Genomic DNA, 14237 nt, shown 5'->3' on the forward strand with positions numbered 1-14237 from the left:
CGGCAACTCTGTTTATGTGCAGGCTGTTTCACTTAAGACTGTGATCATTTTTTAGAAACGACCATTTTGAGTTACGAGAGCATTTCTTTGCCATAGTATTAACGTGATAGTGTTAAAAGCCCGGTTACGCATAAAATTAGGCGTCGGGGTTGTCAGCGAAAAACCATCGTAAAGTTTCTGGCATGTCATCAGAGAGCAATGTTGGAGGTAGGTGGCATACCTAGGTCACATGACCTTGCGGCATCATCACAGCCCGGCCAACTGATTGCGAGCAAACTACCCACCATTGCAGATGGAGCAATTTATGATTGGTGTCCCGGGAAGAGAAACCTGGAAGCGCTTGCCATCGCAGGGCAAGGCGCATCGCTTAACCGCTGCACCACTGCGCCGGGAGGGATATTAGGACTCCCAGGGATCTATGAACGCGAAGTAGACAATGCCCTTGTGCAAATTTTGGAATTCGTCCATTACGCTATTGCGTCATACCCTTAAGGCGGAGCTTAAGTGTCTCCTCCAGCTCTGTCAGCAGTATATACTGCATCAGAATGCAGCTAAGACATACTCACTAGCGCACTTGTAGCCCGCTGTTGTAAATATCGATATTAGCCACCGGTCGACTCGCCCCCCTCTACACTTACTACTCTTCCACTCGAATAACTTGCAAAGAACTACCTGTGCAAAGCTGAGTCTTACGTGAGCTCGGGAAAAGCCACCTGGGTTTCACAACCTCCGCCGGTGGCTATGTTTGAAACAGGCACCTGCCAGTGCAGTGGCGCATCGCTTAACTGCTGTACCGCAGCACCGGCAGTGGTCTGTGTGCTCACCGCGATCTAACAATGTAACACAATTTGCGCAGTTGCGTAGTCAGAACTGCAGTTGAATAAGAATTAGGATATACCGGAGTGTGAAAGACAATTTACTGATAGTTGGAATAAAATCACAACTGGAATTAATTAGTGATCGAAAGGAGGATGCTCTCGAGTTTGCGTCGTGTCAATCAACTGATCACTCCTAATTTTCTTTGTCGAAGCTGTCCGTTCTGAGCTGCAGTTTGCCAGTGAGCTACGGTCAGTCATATGGCTGCGGGAACAGCTCCGCTGCCCGATGAATGCACTCCGCTACGGGTCGCCAGGGGGCCGGCTTGAGTACGTTATTGCCTGAAGGAGCTAGCAGTAGAATGGACATGCCTCTTGTGATCAGCACAGCCAGATGCAAGATGGCCGGTCTAGAAGGTCTGGTGGTGCATCATTCGTGTAGACTTGATTACGCCGTGAAATGTGGCAGAAACCATACGTGCATCTGCAATCGATGAGCCAGCAGGTCCCCTGTTGTTGTATCGCACATGACCTTCGTCTATGAATTTAAGTTGTATTTTTGTTCCATCTAGAATGTAGGCCATGCCAGCCAATGCGCCGTTTATGGTAAGGAGAATGGCTTCTCGGATAGGGGCACCATTTTGTTCCTCAAGGATAGCAAAAAGCTGCGGGTTGGACAGAAATCTTGAGACACGAATTCTAAGCTTTGCTTCTGCATTGGAAGAGGGCAAGGACAAGACCGCCACAAATGTGGCTTTTTGGAGTAATTCTGTGGCGATGGAAATATTTAGCCTGCAAAACAAATTGGCCTATAGATGTCACAATAGATGGGGAAACAGGACAATCAGGTTCCTCAGATCTAGCGGCTGTATTGAGAAAATTAGAATAGGGCATATTAACGTTTTTTTACACAATGTTACGTTTAATGCACCATCACCAATATGATTCCTAGATCACAGAACAACTGACTACACGATTACACCGTCGCCTCACCGCGAACCTTAAAACAGTACAGCGTGCATGCAAATTTTATAGTCAGAAAACGAAGAAAGGATAACACATTTCGTGCCTATTTATCGCAGACCCTCTCTCTGTGCAGTCAAGAATGCGGAATACGCAGTCTCTCTGGCGCATACATTAAGAACTACACACTAAGGCGATCAGGCCACTATTAACAACTCCCCCGCGCTGGAAGGCATTGCACGCATTTGGCGTGGTGAAGTTGTGTATGCGACAACTTCGCAGCTGTATTATTAATGAGAAAACTTCGCATCACACTATGGCTGTTGAACAGGCAGTGAAGGTGGACACAAAAAGGGGGGCATGGTTACAACACGTTTTTTTCCAGAGTTCATATGGTACTCGGTGGGTATAATAAATGGTGCTATTCATCGCAGGTTGCACAATTGGTTCTTTCTGCTGCGTAGCTGCCATGGAGAAAGAAAAAGAGGGAGTTGCACGTTTCTGGAAGCCACCTATGTCCAGGCACACAAAACACCAGCCAGCAACGGGGACGTGCTTGCAATGGCAGGACGGAAGGAGCGGACTTTTCCGCCTTTCGGGTTTCTCCATGGTATACAGATAGAGCTCCCAGCCATTAGCTCGCACTACCGGTTAGTGGCAAAAACAATTACCGTGGGTAGCGCTGTTGAAAACTTGTGTGCTGTTGGTGGGCCGTCGCTTCTGGAGCTGAAATTAAAGGAAGGAAAGAATTCAGTTCGCTGGTTATGAGATGATTGGCCCTGCATGTCTCCCTAACATTGAACACTTTAAGTGCGCTGTGAGGGAAGGAATGGATGGTGCAAAAAAAGAGGCAGGAAATTTCATTTAAGGAAGAGGCGTAACCGTTGTACAAGGAATTTTTCCGCTCCTAACTGTGGAAAATTTGCCCGGGACGACATATCTTGTTGGCCGCTTTAACTATTTGCACAGCTGCTCTCATATCCTCTTAAAATTTTGTTTCATGTCAACTGTGGAAGCAGGCAGAAAAGTACCAGGGAAAATGGGATCACAGCCAATAAATGTATATGCGAGGGAACCATGAAGTGGTTCCGCAGCATGTCTATACCATGTTGAATGCTACACAAGGTGGAACTGTTCTTGATCATTTTTCACTACGCAATGATGATGGTTCATGGTTTCGTAAGTTCAAATATAGCCCAAGCGTGCGAAATATTTCAGTTTTCTAATCCATGTTTACAAAATATAATTCAGCTTTTCTACTTTACCGGGAGCTCGAGCTAACTTTAACCGTGGGTTTAAAATATACTGAGACACACTATGCAAACATAACTTATGGAGTCCACAAGTTGATCCTCAAGCCTACCGAATGACTATCCGCCTCGCAAATGGGAGATGCTGAGTTCGATCCGCAGCGCCTCCGGGTATACATGGGATTCCTAATGGGTACAAGCTTTCCGCTGGCCTGGTGCTGGGCTTTCCAGTTCCTCAGCGTAGTCTTCAGTTATAAAACTCGCAGTGGTATGGGAGTCTCGGCGCAAAAAAAAAAGAACACCACTCGTGGCATTTCGAATAATATTCGCCACGTTATCGAATCTAGTATTAACATACATCTGCTTGTGTCATGTACCCTTTCAGCAGTGTTGGAAGTGCGTAGCATTCAGAACTCGTCACTTTTACCGAGAAATGAAGTTCCCCGTGTCAGAGAGGCGGTAACATGGACTGCATCCGGTGAGATCAGACGCGCAGGACAGCATACATCTGAACAGTTCGCATCTGTAGAAAACTTAGGAACCCCGGCCTGCAATACCACACGGCAGCTGTTGAGGAAGAGCATACCGAATTCAGCAAGCTACGTGACTCCAGGTCCAAAACGCCGATAGGTTCTTTTTAAGAGCATTCAATAAGCTCAAGCTATAGAGGCGATGCTATGTCTATACATACTTAGGCACTCACATACAACCATGCTTCTATGTCACCTCTCTACACCTTGATGTCTTTCCTCTGTACTAGTTTTAAGCCATGTTTGAGTGGAAGCTTTACTTTCTGCATATGCTTTGGTGAGCTCGTAACGCACAAACGCCAGCTATTTCGCTATCGCCTATGCCGACAAGGCTGGGTACCCAGCATAATTTTATGACTTGTCCATACGTTTTGGCTGTCGCCAATGATTATGTTACCTACTGCCTCATTTATAGCACTACTGATAATCCAGGTGGCGAGAACTACCTGGCAAAAATCGAATGGCGTTAAAATAGACCCATGACTCTATGTCTCCACAAATATCTATATTTTTCCACAGATCTTGTTACTATCTCCTCTGCCTCTTCTATAAAACAATAAGGTGACCACATTTTCAGCTATTTCCTAGGGTATGCTCATTCTCCTGTAAATTAAGTAAACAAGTACTATATGTAATACTTTTGAGGCTGAAACTTGAGTACGCTTGTGTGATAAGTGACCTGCATCATCCTAATCGAATCACTGGTCGCCGCGGTGGCTCAGTGGTTACGGCGCTTGGCTGCTGGCCCTAAAGGCTCGGGTTGGATCCCGGCTATGGTGGTTGAATTTCGATGGACGCGGAATTCTAATAATCCCAAAAATTCCAATAATCAAATCACTACAATCAAATCGGTTCAAAACCATGCAGCCAGATTGAAATTTTCTATAGAGAAAGCCGGTCTCGGCAGGCTAGAATTGGGCCGTAAAATATCTAGACCCCGCCTATTTCATAAGGTTTCTTACCATCCCTTACGTCATCCTTCACTCCAGTTCCATTTACTTCGAAAACTGACATTATATAACTGTTCTGTTAAACTCCGTGCAGCCTGCCCCTAATGCAAAAGCCTCGCACCCCTGCGTGTGAGTTACTACAAATAAATTAAGAAAATAAATTAATACGGCACCCTGAGACGCACCTAAGGTTTGGAGCCATTCAGATCGAATAACCTCTGAGATCACATCTGAGATTGGACTTCAGATCCGATCACCTGCTGAGTATCCATTTCCAGGGGATAGTGAATGGCGCTTTCCAAAGAACACACCAGCAGCAAACCTTTCAACGACAATGGGGCAATAGGCCAATGCGTACACAACAATTTTAGACAAAATAATTTTTGGGCGGGAAACTATTTATGTACGCAATTTTTTCATATAATGCAAAATTTCACAATAACAATATATCTTCGCGGATCACCCAACAGCAGTCTATTAACGTTTATTAAGGTTATTAAAGTGTATTAACGCTAATTATATTGAAGTTTTTGCTATCATAAAAAGCGTACCCTATTTGGTTTTCTACGGCAGCCTTAACTGTTCGATGCAATCGAAGGAAACACTTAAAAAGAAAGACATTGTTACATATCGGAAGACTGGACCATTGCCTGCAACACTGCCATAACAGTACCTTACAATTTTCTAATATTCAGACTCCGCGGTGGCGTAGTGGTTATGGTGCTCGACTGCTGACCCGAAAGACATGGGTTCGATCCCGTCCGCGGCGGTCGAATTTCAGTGGAGACGAATTTCTAGAGGCCCATACTGTGCGATGTCAATGCACGTTAAAGAACCCCAGGTGGTACAAATTTCCGGAGCCCTTCACTACGGTGTCCCTCATAGCCTGAGTCGCTTTGGGACGTTAAACGCCCCAAAACCATCCAATAGTCAAAATCTTTGTCCAAGAATGCTGGACATGTTTACATGTTCAGTGCAAGGGGTGCTTCGGACAAAAACTAGTTCTCTGAAGGTAACGAAAGGGACCCCCTACAATTCTCCCCTCATTGTTTGTTACTTAAGTGCATTCGGAGCCTTGGAGCATCAGCACCTGCTTACGCAGTGGTTTTGGAAAAGGAATCCGGATGCCCAGCCAGCCTAGCGCGTTGCTGATATTGAGAGAGCGATAAGAATTTTCCTGTCGGTTTGATGATGCAGAGGTGATGACATCATCATTTTGTTATGTCGCTAACCCAGAATACAGGGACTACCTGTGATCCCTGGAGTAAATTTCCAAGCAGCTTATTCTCGCACACGAAATAAAATTCAGTCACTTTTTTTCGACTTGGTGCTAGGAAAAACTTTCACCCCTCAGTGAACCTCACGAACTATCAATGAAGACAACACAGATAAGGTTGAGTCACATGTGTACAGTGAGAGCGGATGTACACCATGATGGATGCAAACGTTAAGGCTAATTTTCATCGTCTTGCACTCGGCGTGAGTTAGACAGCCGTGATGAAACACTAAACCGTGTACTTAGAACATCTTAGGTGCAACAGCCGGTACGGTGTATAGTTTAATGTACGGTAAAGGCGGAAGAGTGTTATGCACTCATCTACACATCTGCTGGCAATTGGTGACTTGCTTACAGTGGAATGACGTCACCTATTTGCTTAACTCCTGAAAAAGAGGTAAACTTGCTCCTGAACATTAGAGTTATCTGTTGAATTCCATGGTTGCCACCAAACACTAAGCTGCGTAGCACCGCATCAAGAGAAACGGAATCCGAGAAGAGTTCCTATGCTATACTGGTAGCTGCCGTAGACCTTCATAACTTCAAATTGTTCCAGCACCCTCTCAAGACTGTACTGAAATTTCCGCCACCTGTTGTTTACATGTCGAAGAAAGACATGTTCTGGTATGCTAGGGTCCTGCTGCTGGTCAACAAGTATTGCTGATAGAACAGCATGCTTGAAATAGTAATATATGTCTATTACTAGAAGCTCAACGGATATATTCCTGGTAATAATGGATACACAGACCAGTATAGGCGCCTGTATAATGTTTTTTTTCTCCCTCTAGTTCTGAGCGTTGTCTTCAGGCTCTGGACGACGTAGCACACGAGTTCTCGCCTCTCAGGGACAGACGATACAGTCGCTCAGGAGAACAGAATGAACTTGTCCCAACAGTTAAGGACAAGACGCACATGGTATCTGAACAAACAGAGCAGAGCTAGCGTAGATAAAAAAAACCTCACAAGCTCGCTTATTACGACTTTACGGAATGAGCGAAAGAAAGTCGGGGTTCTGATTGCAATACGAATCAGAAACACACCGCGGCTGCATTTATACATGTCTGTATGGATTGGAACGCCTTCTTTTATGTGGGTTTCGTTCGTTTTGTATGTCCGCATTTTTAAGAGCCACTTTCAAAGAAAAAGCTTTTAGTATGCTGCGCACGCCCGCTCTTCTGTCACAATGCTTATCCAGATAAAGAGAGAACGAAAGTGGTTGTTCACTTGCACACGCAAATGCAAGGGATTCTTCGAAAGATTCTAGCCCCTGCCGGGGCCGAATATGACTGCGCAAGAACAAGTCAGCGCAGCAGCCTAGCAAAAGTCACCACAGTGTTCCTGTCGGGTACTTTGTTACCCATGAAAAGCTGGCAGGATTTGTTCCTAAAAATAGAATCGCACGAAAGAAACGGAGCTCGCAAGTGGTCCGAACTCCTAGGAAGGGGGTGGCCGGCTATTTTTGGCTATGGAGACTTGGCTTGGCGCTCAGCTTTTGAACGCTTCACCAGTCGTACATATCAGCCCACCCATTGCGTAGTGGTGGCAACTGCACGAATAATGTGTTTCTGGTGCCGTTTTTGCCGCGAGCAGAATAACTCTTCTTTAATTTTGTAGCGTTACGCTACTTGAGGGCCATGCAATGGAAATCTCCAGAGTGGTTCTAAGGATAATGAGCCTCGGCAGGTGGAAAGTAAATACCTATTTATCCAGAATATGCTATATAGACTAACAACCAGTCTCCTGAATTATTTGGGGCTACGCCCCAACGTCTGTAGCCCTAAGATTGCAGTTACGTGAGACTGGCGTCCGGATACCGTCCTCACGGTATCTATGCCGTTGGCGGGATTTTCCTCCGTGAGAATAATTTTCCCACGAACCTGTCGTAGCACTCTTGAGTTTGCTCATATTGCGGTCATTCCATAAGATGTTTTGAGCCTCGGAAAATTACAATCACATCTAACAAGTGCTATCGTGGTCATCGAAGTTTTGCTAGGTTTATTGAGGATTAACGTCCCAAAGCAACTAAGGCTATGAGGGACGCCGTAGTGAAGGGCTCCGGAAATTTTGACCACCTGGGGTTCTTTAACGTGCACTGACATCGCACAGTACACTGGCCTCTAGAATTTCGCCTCCATCGAAATTCTGCCGCCGCGGCCGGGATCAAACCCGCGTCTTTCGGGTCAGCAGCCGAGCGCCGTAACCACGGAGCCACCGCGGCGGGGCAGGCCATCGAAGTGAACATGACACTAAGTGCTCATGCGCTAAGTGCTCAGCACTGCTCGAAATTACGCCAAACTCTCTTTGCTGAAGAAGGTCGCGTCTTCCTATTTTATGCGATGCTAAGGGGCAAAGTCCACAAGAGGCGCATATACTTTCTTTCCCACCGCGTCAAGACTAAGGATTGTTGCCTCCATAAAAGTGCCCTAGAACCTCGTTATAACAACTCTCGTTTCATTGGCCGCGTTCCTGTAACGAGCCTCGTAAATATCTAGGCAGGTCCCGCATCCAATGCGCTGACAGTTTTCCTGGGGTTACGAAGAGGACCACGGGACACTGGACAGGGAGGGAAAATATCAACAGCTGCACTAAACCAGTTCTTGAGTTATGGAAACAGTTGAAGATACCCGGTACCAACTGCTAGGCGATCGTAATAAACTCATGCTATTATTCCTCAAGACAGCTATCGTTCTGCATATCTCAAGAACCGGACCAGGCCCGATTCTCCACAACCCGATATTCCCAAGCAAAATACCCAACCCTTTACCCTCACCCTCATCGTGCACTTCACATGAGAGTTAGGCTATGCCCGCTGACTAATACTAGGAGCGAGAAAGGACTCAAGCACTATCTGAAACCTTTTAACCTCCTATGATCTTCCCCAGGCTGCACACCGACGAAACTTGTCTTAGGATTGCACACTTTCATTTAGGTTCGCAACAAACCTGAAATTGACCTCTCCGAGAAAATATGATCTGATGTGGTCCACTGAAAGCTGGGGGAAAAACGGCGAAATTGAAATAGAAGCCACTTAAGCTTCCTTTCATGAAAGCTTACCCTCTATGCTAGGATTCGAGAGCTCGCTGGGACTTCTCAGCGAATGAACGACTTTCCAAGAGGGATTAACGCATGATTACACAGACGCATGAATGCACACAGCATAGCTGCACGCACGTACGCACACAACTAGATTTTATTTTTGTACCAGTCAATAAATTATTCCGCGTGTTATGAGCGCAGTAAGTTTGGGAACGCCTGCACCTCGTCCATATTTCCCCTTTTTAGAGCACTTGAACGTAAAATCCCTTTTATTTACTTATTTCAAGTTACCCTGTTGGCCCAGAGGGCATTACAGAGGGGGAGAAGGGGCAGAAAGTTGATATATAACTCAATTTTGAGACCACTGCTAGCGCGCGCTGCTCTTCTCAGTTCAGAGCAGTGTTGATAATGGTCGTTTTTAGCGCGAGGTTAGGGAATTATAATAACCCAGTCGCCACGCCAGCCAGATGACTCCTCGGTGGTCTTTCCAAACAGCCATTCATGGCGGGGCCTTCAAAGTGAACACGATCATGCACTTCCCAATTTTATTTGTTTAGAACACTCGCGATTAACTGTCTCACCAAGGGCGCTCCGGCATCGGCGGGGCCCGCTGAACTCACCTGCGGCCGGCCATATCTCTGCGGGGATCTCGACGCCGCCCGCAGCTGCGTGGAGTTTCCCAAAAATGCAAACAGAGACAAAAATACACAAGTTCAAAAATAGAAAAATTGACAACATATAAATTATCATGCCAAGCAAGAAGAAACAATGCATAGCTACACAAGCCAAGAATATAGAAAAACAGAAGGGTTTGCTTGAGCCCGGGGAAAAGAACAACGCGCCCATCAACAACTTCATGTTACAAAAAAAATCGAGCTCACAGATTATGGAATCTTCACCGGCAGTGCCTCCGGAAACATGACGATACGGGGAAGATGGCGTAGGATCCGACGTATGTACATTGCTCCTCTAGCTAAAATCGGGTAAACTGTAAATATTTCGCTTGCGGTATACCTAGTCGACATGATGAGATAAAATCTTTGCTTTCAGTTCAGTTCAGTTCAGTTTATTACCTTAAAAGTCCCCCGTAGGGGCATTACATAAGGGGTGGGTTTTTATACAAACAATAAGGATCATGGTAAACAGTTATTGAAAAAAAATGGTCAGATACAAGTTGCAAAAACGAAGATGGGCAGGTAGTAGAAGCGATTTCGTGGGGAAGGCCGTTCCACTCTGTGGCGGTTCGGAAAAAAAATGAGGCAGTGAAGGTGGTGGTCCGAGCACGTGGGCGCGCAACTTGAAGTGGATGGCTAGTTCGATATGATATGCGTGCTGCTGCTGTGATGTATGGTGCTTGATTAAGGGACGAAAAAAAGAACTTGTGGTACAGTGAAAGGCTAGCAATGCGACGTCGACAGAAAAGCGATGATAAACCAGATTCTGCTTTGAGAGATGAAACGCTGATATTATATGAGTACGATGAATGAATAAATCTAACAGCGCTATTTTGAACTGATTCTAATGCGTCGGCGAGATATGCTTGGTGCGGATTCCAAATGGGCGACGCGTATTCCAGTTTTGGCCTGACAAGTGATTTATAAGCTAGTAATTTGACATGTTCCGGGGCGTTTCGCAGGTTACGTTTCAGAAAGCCTAAGGTTTTGTTAGCTGCGGCGATGATGTTAGTGACATGTGTGCTGCAAGACAAATCGTGAGAGAGCGTTACACCTAGGTATTTGTAAGACTGCACTAGTTCCAGGGGTGTGTTAAGAATTGTGTAAGGGAAACAAAAGGGACTGCGCCGGCGGGAGAAGTACATGCATTTACATTTGTTGGCATTTAGCGTCATTAGTGAATTGTTGCACCAGTCTGAAACGCTGATTAGATCGTTCTGGAGAGCAGTTTGGTCAGATATGTTTTTGATTGTGCGGTAAATGACGCAGTCGTCTGCGAACATGCGTATATTAGAAGAAATACACTGAGGTAAATCGTTAATGTATATTAAAAACAACAGAGGACCAAGGACAGATCCTTGGGGCACGCCGGAAGTTACTGGGAGGGGTCTAGATAAGTTACTGTTGATTAAAACCATTTGCGTACGATTGGACAAAAATTCCTGTATCCACATTATAACGTTAGGATCTAGGTTCAGCAGTTGAAGTTTTAGTAACAAGCGCTGGTGAGATACCTTATCAAAGGCTTTCGCAAAATCCAGATAGATTGCGTCAGTTTGCACATTAGTGTCCATGTTAGTGTGTAAGTCATGAACAAAAAGAGCTAATTGGGTTTCACAGGAGAAACCTTTGCGGAACCCATGCTGAGAGGGATGAAAAAAATTGTTACAGTCTAAGAAAGAAATAATTTGAGAGTAGATGACATGTTCCATGATTTTGCATGGCACGCTTGTTAGGGAGATAGGTCGGTAATTTAATGGAGAGTTTCTGTTACCTGTTTTGTAGACTGGAACGACCTTTCCCACTTTCCAATCATCTGGCATGGTTCCTGAAGAAAGTGACTGGGAGAACAGCAATGACAAGTATGAAGTAACCGTGTGTCTCGTGTTCCTTAGAATTTTAGAGTTAATACCATCAATGCCAAATGATGACGACAGCTTAGTCTTCTGGATTATAGATGAAATTCCGTCTTCACAAAATGTGATGTTTGGCATGGTACCTTCCATATTGGGAAAAGGAAAAGAAAAGGGCGTTTCGATTTCTTTCGTGAAAACAGTGGCAAATGCGGAATTGAAAGCGTCGGCACATTCAGCATCGGTAATGGTTTCTTGTAAATCATTGGTGAGGGTGATAGCGCGTTGTGGGTGAGGGTTTATTACTTGCCAAAACTGTCTTGGGTTACTGCGCAACAAATTTGGAAGTGTAGTAGCATAAAATAAACGCTTTGCGCTGCGGATCGCAGTCAAATATTCATCTTCGGCTTCGTAGTAGGTTTGCAATCGGGATGGGTTGTTTTTAGCCGCCCGATAGAGACGCTTTTTTTATTTTCTAGTCTTTTTAAGGATTTAGTAAACCAGGGTTTTTGGTGGCTGGTGCGAATGTTGACAGTTGGTATATATTTATTAGCCAAATCATTTAACTTATTCTTAAACATCGCCCAGTTATCTTGGATCGTTTGAGTGTGACATGCAGCTTCGAAGCTGGGAAAAAAGGTATCAAGTTCATGATTTATCGCGTCATAATTACCTTTTTCGTAAAGTGTTATAGTTTTCTTTTGAGTCTTATTTGGTGTTACAGGAAATGAGAAGGTAGCATGAATGACATTATGGTCACTAATTCCTCGAAGATATGGAACAGAAAGTAGGGCATCCGGGTTATTTGTCAAAATAAGATCCAGAATGTTTTCGGATTCAGGCGTGACGCGCGTTGGTTGTGACACTAATTGTGTTAAATTAAAGTTCAAACAGATGTCAATGAAATTCCTTTCCTCTACGGGACCTGCTATTGAAGAAGATGGGAGGTTGCACCAGTCAATGTTTGGGAAGTTAAAATCCCCGAAAAGGAGAATGGAGGCATTTGGATAGCTTGTTGTCAGATGAATTAAGTTATTATTGAGTTCGTTGCAAAAGTCGGGTGTGGGATGGGGAGGCCTGTAGCAGACTCCCAGTAGCACTGTTTTTGGTGATGCTCGACATAGTAACCAGAGTATTTCAAGCTTTGATTTGATATTTATCATAGTACATAAAATTTGGTTATGAACGGCTATGAGAACACCACCGCCCCTTAATCCTTCGCGGTCATTTCGAAAAACTTGGAAGTCAGGTAGGTCTGCCAAAACTTCGGTATCGGTGACGTAATTTTTTAGCCAGGTTTCTGTTAAGATGACCAGATTGCTGCCTGTTGATGATATGATGTTAGACACGAGTTCTCGCTTCGGAAGATATCTGCGAACGTTGGTGTAAACTACGGATAATGAAAGGTTAAATCTAGAAGTGGGTCTTGGTTTGTTTTTTACCTTTAAGAAACGGGATGATTGCTACTGAATTTCTGTGACACTGTTCGAAGCCTCGTCGAAAATGTACCGTTTTGGGCCGATGCACAAGGTTTTGTAACGTAGAGAGTAGGCTACTGATTTGGATTTAGCGAATTCCAGCAGATGTTTTCTTGCTTTCTGGACGGGGCGAGTGAAGTCTTCGCCTATACTGTATTTTGTTCCTTTCAGCATTCGGCCTTTCGATAGAAGAGCGTCTTTAGTTTTCCAGTGCATGAACTTTACTATTATTGGGCGATTCCGGTCCTCTGAGTGTTTCCCTAAACGATGTGCCCGTTCTATGTCTGCGGGGTTAATATCAGTTTGTAAGTTTTCATGACAAATCTGGATGACTAGTTCCTCAGACTGATCATATGTCTCATTAGTAGTGGTGTCAGGGATTCCGTAGAAGATCAGATTACAACGGCGTGATCGGTTTTCAGCATCATCAATGCGACCCTCTAGCTCTGAAACAAGGTGAGTTGTTTCAGTTGAGGTCGCTTGCAGGGTTTCTATGTCTTGGCGTAGGGGCATGAGGGTCTGATAGTGGGCCTCTAAATCGATCATGCGGTTGTTAAGGTCGTTTATTGTTTTGTCGGTTGTTGTCAGCTGTACTTTAAGATCCTTTATCTCTTCTACAAGTAGCGCTTGGCCTGCGGTTAGTTTTTGCAATTCGGTCAGGACATTGTCTAGGTTAGCAGGGCCAGGGTTTGTTTCAACATCACCGGATAGGGTTAGTAACAGGCGGACAACATGGGCACATTCAGAAGCAATTGCGACACAACACTGTGGGCTCGGGAGCTGTACCAAGAAGTAATTGCTCGATTTTTTAGCATAGAGTGCGTATGTTTGACTGACATGCATGGCGAAAGGGAAGCGGTTAGCGAACTGCGCTGTGGCGCTGTGGCACCAAGAGACCATGAGAACAGGTCTCGAACGAGCCCACTTGACAGCGACGGCTGCGATTCCCGTATTACTGACTCTTAATAAAGCTAAGTGTTTCCCAGATGACTTCGCACCTCACTGCGGTTCAACACAATTTTGACCAGAGGATAGTTAGAGAGAGAGTGAGAGAGAGACGAATAAACTAGAACATTTATTAAGGCGGAAACCTTTATTTAATGCCTCATCGTTGGAAGCAGGAGTTGTCGACAGAATTGTCACGCTTTTCTAATGGTCGTGATGTCACAGAGCGCGAATTTCAAACGGGGCCAATCGTACTTTGGCTAGTAACCATGCAACCAATTAAAGGGATGGTATAGTGATGCTCCAAGTAAGTGGGACTGGGTTTAAATAATTAGTTAATTAACCAATTAGCCTAGTTAATCTTTATAGTGAGACGAGGTAAATAAATAAAACTGAGTAGCAAATTTGCCGAGTTGGGGAATCGAACCAGGATCTCCGGAGTGTGAGACGAGCACGCTAACCACTCC

The 14237-nt window shown here is 44.9% G+C and overlaps 1 protein-coding gene across 1 annotated transcript; it reads right to left on the reverse strand.

The window, feature by feature from the left end:
• Positions 1–12810: 12810 nt before the first annotated feature.
• Positions 12811–13668, reverse strand: LOC149347585 (uncharacterized). Its single transcript, XM_089541606.1, has one exon. The coding sequence runs from the start codon at positions 13666–13668 to the stop codon at positions 12811–12813; it is 858 nt and encodes a 285-aa protein (XP_089397732.1).
• Between the last annotated feature and the right edge of the window lie 569 nt (positions 13669–14237).

The sequence above is a fragment of the Amblyomma mixtum genome, chromosome 4 (genome assembly GCF_055824585.1).
Source record: "Amblyomma mixtum isolate Tamu chromosome 4, ASM5582458v1, whole genome shotgun sequence".
NCBI lineage: Eukaryota > Metazoa > Arthropoda > Arachnida > Ixodida > Ixodidae > Amblyomma > Amblyomma mixtum.